The sequence below is a fragment of the Cupressus sempervirens genome, chromosome 5 (assembly GCF_028749045.1).
Source record: "Cupressus sempervirens isolate cs-2001-9-10 chromosome 5, ASM2874904v1, whole genome shotgun sequence".
Classification (NCBI taxonomy): domain Eukaryota; kingdom Viridiplantae; phylum Streptophyta; class Pinopsida; order Cupressales; family Cupressaceae; genus Cupressus; species Cupressus sempervirens.
The window spans coordinates 785,781,360-785,795,942 of record NC_143122.1 but is presented as its reverse complement, the minus strand read 5'-3'; the positions used below and the strand labels follow the sequence as shown (position 1 = coordinate 785,795,942).

The window sequence follows — 14,583 nt, the reverse complement described above, 5'->3', positions numbered from 1 at the left end:
TCTTATTATATCTCTGTAAATATTAGAATGTTTCTAATATTTAGTATAGTCTAGAATAGAATGTTTCTATTCTATTCGACTCTCCTCTTTGTATATATAGATCAGTTTGATCTCTAATTAATTCATTCAAATTTTCCGCCATTTACATTTGTAACAATATCAAGACAATGGACTTTCACTTGCAAACTAATTGATCAAGATTCATTACAAAAGAACTCACATAAAAAGAAATATGAAAATTTATTAATAGCGTTGCTTTTGGTCCCTTGACCCCTTGGTCTCCTGAACATCATTAAAATTCCTTCATTCATTGACTTTAACCAAATCTTGGGAGAAGAGGACAGCCTCAACCACAACATCAGATTATGGTGAAAAACCTGTCCAAACCTCAACTACTACAAAACATCCAAAATCAAGCTTTTATATATCCTAATATACCTAGACTTCTCAAAAATCCTTCTTTAAAAACTAAGTTACTTGACAAGCTTCTTAAGCAATTTAAGCAGGAGCAGGTTACTTGACTTCATTATATTTGTACACTAGTTCCCCTTTGGCTTGGTGCCTCAAGGATACTTCTAGCTTGGTAGCCCAGTTGATACCATTTAACCAGTGGATTTCCTTGTAGCTTGATATCCCAAGGATACTTATAGAATACCAAACTCTTGAAGAAAAAGCAATGAACTTAACACATAGAAGAAAGCTCTGAAAGCAATTTGAACAATAAGTAGTATTAAGTATGATCTCTAGCAAGCGCCCTTTAGATTTGTTTTTTCTAGTGTTACCCCAAGTTTTCAGGATGGGTATAACAAGGGATGGGCGGATGAAGTTTCGGTACAACTACTTTTTTTTTGCCAATTTTGGAGACAGCTATATAACAATAGGAAAACTTAAAATATATGCAAAAATTTAGAATATTCATGTGAAAACATGGATAAAGCAAGCACTTCTACATAATAGAACCTTAAAATAAAAGAATTAACAAAATTCATATGCTAAATATGTGTTACTTTGAGAGTCAAAATTAAATTTGTTCTAGAAATTCAAAGCCCCCTAGGTGTGCCCAAGTCCCTGGACTTTATTAGAACAGGGATGGCTGAAAAAATATGGGTAACACTTTTTTCCTATTATCTCATTGAACATCTCTAAGAGCAGTAAAGTCGAAATAAAGAAATCTCCAGCACTGTCATGGTACCACAAAAATACCTTTTGTTCTTGTGAACAACACATGCCTTGCAAAATTGGACAAGTTTTTTCATTTTGAGTTGGATTTTGTAGGCTGCACAGGCTGCTTTACATTCATGAAAGATTCCTACAAGAATTAATCAAAAATACCTTGGCACATTCACAGAAGAATATCAATAACCAAAATTAGGCAAAATATGCATCTGCAGATACCAGACATAGCTGGTGGCACTCTTCAAATAGACTCTATGGGCAGAAAATTCAGTCTGGAAATAAAGTTTTAAGAATCAGGAAACAAATAGAGATGGAATAACTTTTAAGTGCTTCTATGAAATTTAAACAGGCATTTTCTGAGATATATTAAAAAGAACCACTGTTTTTTGTGCATTGCACTAGCCAATAATCAGAATTCAAGTGTGATGCAAATCAACTTTGAATATTGAAGTTGCCATTTGGCTTCTCCTTTACTTCAAAGGTTGCCCTGCAAAGTAGTGCTCAGTAGGCGAAAATGTCAGAAAATCCATGAGTTGAGAGTTAGTATGGTACAAAGGTGTTATTTCTTATATTGAAAACACTTACGCTGAAAAATTACAAGGATTTCCAACATAGACTAAATCCTCCTGCAACGTATCAAAGGTTCACAACACAAGAAATTCCAAAATAACAAAAGTATTGGGAATCTTTTGGCTGTGGTATAGCAGAGGAACAGGGCAGATAGCCTAAACAAAAACCAAGGTTGAGAACCTGACAGGAATGTCCCCAAATTAAATGGCCTTTGTGAAGTGCAACTTGATATAAGCTGGACTTCTTAGCTTTCAAATAATACTTGTATTTGCCCTGTGGCCAGTATCACTCAAAAAAACTAAGCCATGATCACAGATTATATAACAGATGATCAGTGGATCAGTTTACATTGCAAAGAAAGACTATAAAGTAGGAAAAACATGGCATACATTGCAGACTTGGAAGGAATACCAATGTATCCTTGGTAACTGTTCGCTCCAATCACCTCACCTGAATGACACTAGAAACAAAGGGATAACCCAATGGGCTGGCAACTTTGACAGGACATATTGCCCCAGACCTAGCATGAAAGCCAAAGAAAGACTGCTTTCAAAGAGAACATTGAGAATAATTAAACAAGTAAACAATGACAACAATAACACTTTACATAACGGCAAAAAATGGTAAGAGGGTAAAGCTAAATTTTAGTGGCAACTTGAAATGCAATCACATGTCTGCTACGAGGGTAAAGCTAAATTTTGATGGCACCTTGAAAGGCAATCACAATTCTGCTATAAGGGTAAAGATAAATTCTAATGGCACCTTAAAAGGTAATAACAATTTAGCAGGAGCGGGTTTCTTTTATACTGATGAGAAAGGTAATTTCATAATAGGTGGCTTACAATTTCTTAGGAATAATCAATAGCCAATAACTATGCAGAGTAAGTTGCCCTCCTCACAGGTAATCATGCCTCTTTTAGAGCTAGTTAGAGATATTATGATTTTTGTTAACAGTTGTTTTGGGTTAAGGTTAAAACAGGTTTTGAGGGGACCCAAAACCCCGTACAAAATTACATCAGATAGTTAATACTTTTAAGATCCAACCAGATTTTACAGGGACCTGAAACCCCAGTCAATACAACAGCAGTTAGACAAAAAAGACCAAAACTCTTCCAGGGAAAATCAGACAAACAACCTGCTGGAAAAAAAATACCGGCAGTGACGACCAGCTTCCAGCAACAAAAACCAACAGACAATTGACAACTGACTGACAGACACCAAACAACTTAAGAGCATTAAACTAGCTCTTTAATGGCATTAGCCATACTCTTACCGACATTAACTACTTCTTCAACGGAACCTTTCAACTGCACTGTAGGAGACACCATACCGGCCTTCTTTGTGTTGAGCCTCATGCATTTGCTCGGACCCCCACTAAGAGATACAACAACAGTAGAGTCTTTGGTCTTTACCTCCTCCGAAGAACCTTTACCCAGACTAGCAGCAGCCGCATGGAGACTGAAGATGACGTACTGAATGTTTTTCTGGCTTTGATCAATTGACTATGCTTCCCCTCATACTCCAAAAGCTTCCTGGGAATGTCACCAACTTTGGTCTCCAGGACCTCCCTCTTGGTAATCTCAAATCCAAATTATCCTGCAAGTCACTAACTGTCCTCTTCAAAGCCTTCAGCTCATTATAAATCCAGGTATCAACTCCCAGGGAGATATCTGCTTACAACTTGACCCTGTTGAGAAATTCAAGGGTGCTATCCAGTGTTACCTCATTCTGGCCACCCTGCACATCTTGCAAACTCTCCTCCGTATGCTGATTGTCATTAAACTTCTCAACTTCAAAAGCATGACCTTCAGGAGTATTTATATCAGGAGGGGAAATAGTGTCATCCCCAATGTTCGGGGGATCAATCTCATCCACAGGATTCACATTTAGATTCCCAACCTCCATAAGCCCTTCAAGGTTTTTTGTTTCCATAATTAGCCCTGTCCTCAATTTTTGTTAACAGTTGTTGAAGGAGTTAACTAAAGATATTGTCCCAGCTGGCACCTAAAAGCAATCTCAGTAGAAATTTTAATATGAAAATATAAGTCTTGTCCCTTTAAAACATTCCAGTTTTAGGTAGCAGAGTCAGGCTGCTGATTTGTTAGCAAGCCAGGTTGCAATACAAACATCTTTCTCATTGGTGTAAAGTACAGGTCTCAAAGATTAGGACAACTTGAGCAAAATAATAACTGAGGAAACGCTTGCAAAATGCATTACTCCATTCGATATACAACTACTGTTTTGTCAGAGGGTAGCTGACAGCCATGCCAAAGCTTCAGCACTCCCCCATAGATGCTTGGATTCTCACCAATTTACTATAGGCAAGTATAAAGATTTTCGTCAATAATGCAGAGTTCGCACTGCTTCATATGTGTTTGCCAATTAGAGTTGCATTATGGTTTGCTAAGGAGTTATTAGGGTTTGTGATGCTAGTGAGGTTTCTAGCTAGATATTATTAAGCAATGGCAATGATCATGATCCAATGAATTGATGGGTTTCTTACAGACTAAATTTAATAAGCTAATGTGTTTTCATTAGTAATTCATTTGCCAAACTGATAAATTTTAAAGCCCTTCAAGGAAAATCAAATGAAGATTGTCAAGATGTGGAGCTCAGGGAGTGCCTGTTGGAGCTATTACTATCATCTTTTAGGAAGAACTCTGAATATGCAGAAAATCAATTGGGGAAGAGAAGAGTAGAGTAAATGCAGAAGCAAAGAAATTATTATGGATGGTGAAATAGAATACTAGATGAATAGAACGCAGGCTGACATTACGGATTTCAGGATGTGTGTGAAGATTTTAGATCAGTTATTATAGGATAAAAGAACAATAATGCTGAATATGCTTGACTCTAACCATAAGGGTACAACGGAGATAATTAGTGGTTACAGAATGTCATTCTTGACATGGGGAATGCAAAATTGTACAGAGCAAAGGTATGCCGTGGTTCATGGTCTGAAGTTTCATCATCTGGGTAAAGCAGATGGAAAACAGATGCAAAAGTTGAGCTTGTTCTCGAGTTTGGTCTTTGAGTTTACAAGAAAGACTATGAGCATTGGCGATTTGGTGTTCTCGGGAGCAGTTCCAGGAAGAGTGGCCATAAGGAGGATGATTGAATGTGTTGTTTGCTATGGTAGTCCTTTTATGGTACAATAGTTACTTCCATCATAGGTAAATTTATCTGATAGTATTGGCTTTTGGCTCTACTCCATCCTGTTAAGGGCTGCTAAGACAGTTTTGCCCTATATGTGTTTTAATTCCTAAAAAGTTGGAATGGAGCCCCATTTAGGGAACACCAATATTTAGATTAAATTAAATAAAACATTGTTTCAAAAAATAGAGCACACCCTTCAAAACATTAAGAAAAAAACAAAACCCAATTAAACGAAATAAGGAGAATGTGAAAATGATCCTCAACTCACGTTAACCTCCAACTTAATATTTTTATCTGTTTTACTCAGGAGTTGAAGAATAAAATGATAGCATAAGGCAGTCAACATTGAGACATGATTCAGCTACATTGTTTCTACCACATGCCAATAAATAGTGTTTAAACAAAAACCAAAAAAGACCAATTATAAAAAAAATCAATTCTATAAGCAAATGATTGTTTTCAAAACAAAAACAAGTTCTAGTAAATATGGATATGCATAAATTACTATATTGCAAAAATCTATAAGTAGAACCTCAAGAATAAACTAACAATTCAAATATATCAATCTTTCTTCAATTTAAAGTCTGTGACTGATGTTAAACAGTCATTGATATAGAATGTAATCATATTAATCTTATCAGATTCCTACAATCCATTTGAAATATAAATATTTGTTTCTGGATTTGATTTTTAATCTTTTTTTAGGTACATAAGAAATATTTTGGATCACACTCCATCATCCATCATCAGAATAAGAGAATGCAAGAATGTAATAGCAAAATATGCAGATCCAGCTTCAACAGAAGGGGAATAAAAGGAGAATAAAAGGAAAGGAGATGGGGAAGGGGGGCACACAAAAAGAAGAGAAGCAATAAGAAATGAAATATCAAATCCAGAAACATGCACAATCAAATCCAAAAACAAATATTTATATTTGTAATCATATTATTTAGGAAATAACCATTCGATGAAAATGATGAATCAAACGGGAAACCAAAAAGATCCATCCAAACCAAGAATGCGTGAGCTTAAATAAAATCATTTTAGAAACTCCAAACTTAGAAAATTCCATCTAACTTAGGCTTATTTCAAAAAAAAATGAAAATATGCACTCGTAATAATTCCATGTCATCTGAAATTGTTTATTAATGTTGAATTATCAATTCATTCAGCATCATCTGTTCATTCTCTCTAATAACATAATTAAATAATAAATATCTATAAATTAGTTGAAACTCACAGCAAACCAACGACCTATCAGAACTAAACACTGGTTTAGTTGTAAGGATACATGTCCCAAATGAGCATCAACAAAAACTCAACAGACTATTTCAGAGACTTGTATCTTAAATCTTCTAAGTATTATTGCATCGATTTATCAACTTATTATAATACTTTCTTACCCAACAGGTGAACTCCCAAACGGAGCAACACTATTCAGGTGAATTCTAAATGCCTGTATAAACTACCCTATAAAACGTGACAGGAAACTAAGCCATGTCTGCGGTAGATGCTAAAAACAAAATGTTCTACGGGCAGAGAAAAACAAGAACTTTTTCTTTCCACCGATGGTGACAAATGTTCCTTTGGTCTTGAAACATTACTCAACGGATTAGGAAGAGGCTGATTTCCACGCTTTGGCCCAATCCTCCATTGATGTACCAACTTCATTGAAGAGAGGATCCAAATTTTTGAACTTCTCCTTCACTTGTTTACCAATTTCTGCAAAGCAATCTTCAACAGTAAGTGCAGTCCGAGGCAAACGAAGCGCCTGAAAAAAAGGGACAATCTCTTCAAGCCACTTAACACCTTCATACTCTCTGCTAAGGCTAACCATTGGATCTCCAAAACCCTCCTTTCTCCACACATAAGGCAGACCTGTCTTGATTCCAAAACCAAGATGATCGCATATGACCTTGCAGCATAAACCACACCAAATGTCCTCTAGAGTATCATACCTGGATAAGAGAGGATTGCTGGCTCCAAACCTAGCAAATCCTGAAAACATTGCAGGACCAATAATTTCTCTATTGAATGCAATGTTGATTCCACTCATGGAAAACAAGGCACCATTGGGAACTGTCAAGATGGCATCAACATACCTGGTGTTTCTTTCATCGGGCTTCAAGATCTGTGTGGGTGCATCATAATCAGGCAAATTCATCCACAACCCACATGATATGGCACAGGGTACTCCGTGTCTGAGACTAAATGGGTAACCCCTTACAAAATCAGATCCGTCCCTGTAAGGATCATACAACGTATTGAAGAAAAATGGAGTGGAAGGGGTCTTGAGATTCACAATGTGCTGCTCTAGGGGATTGATTAAATACCCATTTGGATCCTTGGCTGGAAGACAGTCGTCGTCCAATGAAAAAATGTACTTTTTCTTAGACATAAGGTACCCAAATGCCCTGCAACTGTGTCCTCTGAAACCTAGAGAGTTCAAAATTCCAGGACCTAGCACCCTTTCCATGTCATGCTTTGTATACAGAATGTGATTCAACCCGGATGGCACTTTGATATTTTCTTCAAGCTCGGGGTCCTGAACAACAATCACATGATATGGAGAAAAATAGGGCACCCAGGCTTCTATGAAACTCGGATCTGAGCGAGTTACAGAGACCACAATGTCAACGTCATTTGCATTGATCTCCGTGGCCATCCTGGTACATTTTGTTGGGTATGTAAGGAAATATCGTTTTGGGCAGATTTAAACTACAATTTCACTTGACATAGGTCAAAAAAATACGCTTAAGATTTAGATAGGAATTGTACCTGGTTAATCTGAAGAAAGTTTCCTGATACCTTGAAGCAGAACTGATGTGGCTGACGGCGAAGAATCCAAAGGTTGCTGCTGAGTTGATCTGAAAGCAGATTTCTATAAGGACCACATGCCTCTTAAATAGTTTATCATTCTTCCAAACAGTTTTTGACTTTTCTGGGTATTTAACATAAGAAAATATAATTTGTGGATATTCTTATTGTGAAGATTACGATGTCGGGAAAAATGTTTAATACCAGATCTTCTCTACTGATTTTTTCAATTCGCCATTTCCCGGGACGCTTGCATGAGTAGTCGGCGAAATTGCCTTCAATCAGGATTGAATTTGTTTTTACTGCTGATTATGTACAAAAGTTTTCCTCCTTAGTTAAGCCGTCAGCTGCGCTTGCTTGTTGGGGCTGAGTCCCGCCTGTTACGGTAAACTTTCTCTTTTAAGTTATGAGCCTGCCCGCAATTGACCGAAAACTTCCTCCTCCCTCTTTGGGCCAGTAGAATGCACCCGTTTCCGAGTGTATTTTGGTGGCTGTATACACGCTTCCCTTTCTTACATATATTTTCTTTTGTTCGAGGCACTCTCTCCGTTCATAATGGCATTTAGATTAGATTACTTTCTCCAAGCATTTTGTCTTTTCGTTCTTGTAGGCTGTTTGGCCCTTGCATAACTTATTTAAGTTATACGGTCTAGAGATGTTTCTCTACTTCTTTGATGCTTCTTTAGCATTAGACCAAAATTCTCATGTGATACATTATATTAATTTTGCTTTAATTTTCTCATGTTGAGCACTCCTATAAGGCTATTGTACATGTGGAGCATGATATTTATTTACTATTTATTTTTGTGAACTAATTTGTTATTAAGATTAATCTTGTGTTGACCTTATCTTGTGTATAGGCAATAGTCTACAACACAAAGGTAATTTGTGAGCCTCTCATGTGGGAGGTCTTGGGTTCGAATTTGCTTAACACAAAAATAATTAATTTTAATAAATAACAATAATTAATCTAGGCTTCGGTCATTTATTGATCAAAAAATAATAATAATAATCTTGTGTATAATTTGAGTTGGTCTAGTGGTGGAGAACTTGTACTCTTGAAAGAGAGGAAAATCCTATAGAGAGTAAGATATATATGTTTCCTTTATAGTGCAATTAGGTATCTCTCGCTCAAAGTATAAGGTAGTCACATATCTTTGTCACCATATGTAGACCCAAAAATATATGGTAAATTTATTCACAAGTTACTTCCCCTTGACATAAAGAATGTATTTTTCAAGAATTGTGAAATGTTATTTATTTTTAAATATGTGTACAAGTCACAAAAATCTAATTTATATCAACATATTACTAGTACTCCCTCTTTTGTTCAAATTTGAAAATTAATGACAATGAAAATGCACTTAGTGATATTTATGGTGGTAATCATGCACTTTTAAAGTAATTTAAAGATTAAACTACATTGAAATACCGACTACATATGGTATTAGAACTACATCTAAACAATTGTCTCATCAACTCACCTCTTAGCAAACAAATGGTTAACTCTAAGCTTACGCCATATAATATTAAGTGATTTTGTGTATTTCATTGCATACATGGACATTGTATAGATGTCAAATCCAAAAAGTTAAAGATAAAGATAATATTAACACTGAATGCACTCATGAGCTACAACTCTCTCACTTTGTAAAACTAATTATACCAAAGTAAATCATATGCATCAAGAGAATGCCTTTCACCATAGCATGACCTATATTGATGTCATTGTTGATAAAGTCTAGATGACCCCCATTTTAAACATCCAAAATATTATATATGAACCACAAATAATAGAAGATAATATGGACCAATAAGCGACCAACAAGCCAACCTCTAGATCATGAGTTAGCTCACTCTCCATCCTAAGCTAACTCTAGAACACCATGTAAAGAACGTGATAATTAGAAAAATGCTAAAATCAAAATATATAAAGCATTTGAAAAGGCGATGAGCCAATTGTACACACTCATCCATTAACTAATGAGAAATCATTTAAATAATTCATGGAAATAAACAAGCACATAATATAGAAGGACGAGTGAAGTCAAAATTATGGAACGACTTAGAAAGTAGCTTGCTTCTTGTTAAGCTTATTGATCAACCCACAATTGCATGAACATAGGCCCTTTAGAAACATGCAATGAAACTCACATGGAATGATTAGAAGAACATCATAAGGCAATATAAATGTGTAATGACTTTTTATTTAATTGCATATATGGACATTTTACAAACATCAAATCCAAGAAGTTAAAAATAAAGAGAAGATTAGCAGTAAATGTGCTCATGAGCTACAACTCTCTCACTTTGTAAAGATAATTCTATGAAAGTAAAACAATTGCATTAGGAAAATGATTTTCACCATAGCACATGCTATATTGATGTCATTGATGATAAAGTCTAGATGACCCCCATTTTGATCATCCAAAATATTATTTATGGACCAAAAATAAGAGAAGATAATATGGGCCAATAAGAGACCAACAAGCCAAGATCTAGATCATGATTTAGCTCTCTCTCTCTCTCTCTACCCTAAGCTAACACTAGAATGCCATAGAAAACATGATAAATAGGAAAATTCTAAAATCAAATATATAAAGCATTTGAAAAGGTCATGATCCATTTGTACACACTCATCCATTAACTAATAAGAAATCCTTTTAATAATTCGTGAAAATAAACAAGCCCGTGATAGAAAAGGATGAACAAAGTCAAAATTATGGAACAACCTATAAAGAAGCTTGCTTCTTATTAAGTTTATTGATCTACTCACAATTAAATAAGCATAGGTCTAAATGAACATAAGTCCTTTAGAAACATACAATGAGAGTCTCAAGAAATGACTAGAAGATATGATGGGGGTGATATAAATGTAGAATGGCTTTTTATTTAAATGGTGTGTTTCTAGTTGAAAAAAAAATTGTATTGTGGACACAACTATAGAACTTATTAACTTTAAGCTACTAGAAATATATCATAAATATGTTTTCTACAAGCTTCACTTTCATAATAGTGTGATCAAATTTTAGCATCGTATCTTCTATCCCTATATAAATTCATGCTCCTAGGCTTCAATTTATATTTTTAGCTTCACATGTTCATTCATACTTGGCTCTACTTACACTAGCTAAAGAAAATAGCATATCCACCCCATTATGGACCTCCATTGATGACCCTGCCTTTCGTGGCAAATCAATATCACTTGGAGCATAATTGTCCTAGGTCGCAGTCACTTATGATGAATCTAGGAAAAGGTTTGCAAGGGTGATTGTACCCTAACAAAAATCAAAATTTAAATTAGCTAATGACTACACTGTGAGAATGAAAAATCCTTGGTTGTTTATAAAAATTCAAATACATTTCCTCGAGAGGTGGATAAAAGAAAACCTATTCCCTCAATTTACACATCATTACAATCCATATATGCATGTGCTCTCTCATATCATTTAGTAACTAATCAAGTATTATCGAGGCATAAACGAGAAGAGGTAAAGCTCATATCTTAAATATTCATGATGGCATCGAGAATCAACTTCTCACAAAGTCAACTCTATAAGTCAACATCAACATCTTCATGAAGGCTTTGACACAAACAAGTCTTGTGAAGGTATAAAGAATTTATTCAAACAATTTAGTTTGAGTTTAAACTCTACAATATTCTCATACATTCATTTCAATTAATGTTCATTTGAATTATATGGATGATTTGAAATCAAGGTTTGACCTAGGAAAACCCCAATCAAGCCAACAATTTTATTTCTTTTTGTATGTGAAATGTAGTGCCTCTTGTGTTTGCATTATGTATCTTGTTATATTTTGATTCAAAAGATACTTTGATACTCATGTTGGATGACATTCGAGATGACTTGATGGTCAGATATTATATTTTGATTGCTTGTATCACAGATGATAGATGCTATGTTGTTTAGTTTGATCATATCTGTGTGATGATGCTTATTGATGTGACATGATCCTTGACGATGAGATCTAGTTATTTTGTATTTGGACATATACTCTGTTTATGATTATATGATGGACTTATTGGATTTTGGATACTATGATTTGATGCTATGTATATTTACTACATTTTTGCTTTGAGATATTTTATGATGCAATGAGTGATTTAAATAAATTATTTTAATGTAATTAAATAAATGATTAATTATGTGATTTAATGCATTTATCGCTTCGGCTATATTATTATATGCAATTGCACTTAATCGTGTTGTTTAATGTGCAGGATTTATATCCTTAATAGTGGCAGATGGAGTTAATGATTTGGTTGTTCATACCTAAAAAATGGCATCCTTGTATGGGCGACGTATCTTATTTAATTATTTAATTAAACCTTCTGGTGATTTAATAAATATGGATTTATTTGCATTTGTGACTAGACCAATATTTTGTCTATGCATTTAGATATCCATATTTGTCATAGAAATTACTAAGGAATATTGTGATTTAATGTCTTAAGGGGATTTTATTATTTGATTTAATTATTTTAATTACCAACAACTTTGTCATGAATTCCATTTAATTGGAATTGCTTGATTTTGTCCGGGTTAAAATGGGATTTAATTAAGTGAGCCAGTTATTTTCCTATTTTAATATTTCACTTTTCAAGTGAATATATATCCCAAAAAGGGAGCTCTTTTTCACTTCTCACTTTTTACACTTGATTTTGAGAGCAAAATCCCAAAATCCTCTTAAGGAGGAATTATTGTTTTGCTCATTGTAGGAGTTGCGGGCGTGGGACCGGTGCGAGGTTGATCTCATTGGATTCAGATGGCTTGGGGAGACCTTGACTTGTCGAGACTTCTGGCAATCTTAGCAAAGCAATTATTTTATCGCGAGCATTCCTGTATTTTCCCTTTTGGCTGCTAGGTAGGGTTCTCTTATTGTACATTTCAACTCCATTATAGATTATGTTTTGGATAGTAGTTTACTAGGAGGCAGAGAACTAGTGTTCCCTTCCATTCCTATATGTTGGCTCTACCTAGTTGGGCAAGCACGAGCATTTGATTGCCTCTTGACTTAGGGTTTTGGGTTTTCAGACCGTTATGCTAGTCATTTTTGCATACAAACTCTGAACCCAAATTTTATTTTATATTTTGGGGTTTTATACCCAATTGTAAAAAGGGTTTTAATTTCATTGATTTTCATTAATGTTAAAATTTGGGCAATTTGACTTTGCCTCAATTTGTGTGTCACCCAACTTTCTTGGATGTTTCTTGGCATTGATGTTGGTCGTGGATTTGGATTATCTATGAGGATTCCAATCTAGCCATACAGGTATTATGCTTGCATTGGGATTCGTGTAGAATCCATACTCCTGACAATGTGCTCGGTTAGGTATTTTTATACTTGGTGTTTTATTGTTTCTCATCCAACCCTTGTTGTTTATGACATTCGTGTAATTGGTGAGCCCACACATGAGCACATGAGCATGTACTTGTCAGGTTCTTGCGGGACCCAAATTCTCAGTTGATATCAGTAGACTTATGTTTATTGGGTTTGGGTTGGGAGACTACATTTCCTATGGGCACTCATTGTGTGATGAGCATCGGTATGTAGGGTAGATGGGTGGAGTGGCTTCTCTCATTACCTCGGGTAACATCTCCGACAAGGTAAACATGAAGGAGTTTCTAATAAGTGATAATTAAATGAAGTAATGGGTACTAAAACTAAGATAAGATAAGAGAATACATGTATGGGTTTTCCAAGGGTGGGTGTCTATATAGGTTTGTTGAGGACACAATGTGATGGCCTCCTAAGGGAGAGTTTTTGCATGATGTTTAGCTTGGGCTTCGTGATGCCAAGTGAACTACACTCCACTAGAGTCCCTACATAGTAGACCCATAGAGCATCTGACCAGGACTTGTTCTATTGCATTGTCTCACAATCTTGGTTTTCAATCCTCTGTACTATTTAGCATGAGTGTTAGCTATGGATGACTGTATTGTTTGTGTTTGTGGTTGGATCATTATCTCCATCAACATAGGAGTAGGCCTACAAGTTCTACGTGGTTGGGAGGTGTAGCTACCTATACCACTATTAGGGACCGACATACAGAGTTGGCCTTCCTCTAGTTTAGTTCTAGAGTTAGATGTTCACATGGTTCTTCATGCCTTTCCGGAGTATGTTTCCCTTGTGATTTATGTTATTTTAGTTTATTGAGATAGTTGATTTATGCACATGTATGTTCATAGTGATGTTGTTTTCTGCATGATTACATTAGATGCTATGGATTAGTGGTTAGATGTTTGATTCTCCTTTATTGCATGTCAATTATATTCCATGCTCTCAAGTGTTCAAGCCTCGACATTAGTGTTTTTGGTACTCCTTGGTATGGAGGATTTATTCATATTTTACTTCCTATTATCCATCTTATTTGTGATGGTAGTTGATCTCATGATAGAGATGCATTTCCTCGTGCAAGGAAAACATTCTCTCATACAAGGCATGGTAGATGCTCATGCGTACTCTCGTGCAGCCTGACATTTACTCACGCAAGCTAATGTTGGCTCATGCTTAAGGTATTTTCTCGCACGGTGGAACATTCTCTTGCATGTAGCTTGGCTCCTGCTCATGAGACTATGTATTCACTTGCACAAGCCTAGTATATTGTTTTTATTCACATGGTAAACAAAGAGCATTTTCATGCACTTTCCATAAATGAGATTTGGTGTTTTGGATACCCTATTGGGTCATACACCTTCCTAGATATTGATAGTTTAGATATAAAATATATCATTTAAAATACCACATATACTTAAGATATATTTTATATATATGACGATTCATTTGAGCTAGGTTCCAGACCTCTAGGAATTAAGATAAAGATTCTAAATCTAGTAGGTT

At 35.3% G+C, this 14,583-nt stretch overlaps 1 protein-coding gene across 1 annotated transcript; it reads right to left on the bottom strand.

The window, feature by feature from the left end:
* Nucleotides 1–6,020: 6,020 nt before the first annotated feature.
* On the bottom strand, nt 6,021–8,002 carry RGP5 (Alpha-1,4-glucan-protein synthase family protein). Its single transcript, XM_089832568.1, has 3 exons — nt 7,924–8,002; nt 7,681–7,769; nt 6,021–7,568 (listed from the first exon to the last, which is right to left on the bottom strand). Exon 3 carries the CDS (start codon nt 7,565–7,567, stop codon nt 6,515–6,517), a length of 1,053 nt encoding a protein of 350 aa, XP_089688694.1. The 5' UTR covers nt 7,568; nt 7,681–7,769; nt 7,924–8,002; the 3' UTR covers nt 6,021–6,514.
* Nucleotides 8,003–14,583: the final 6,581 nt, after the last annotated feature.

Excerpts from the sequence above, each read along its gene's own strand:
- RGP5 (XM_089832568.1), bottom strand. The coding sequence starts at position 7,567 with ATGGCCACGGAGATCAATGCAAATGACGTTGACATTGTGGTCTCTGTA.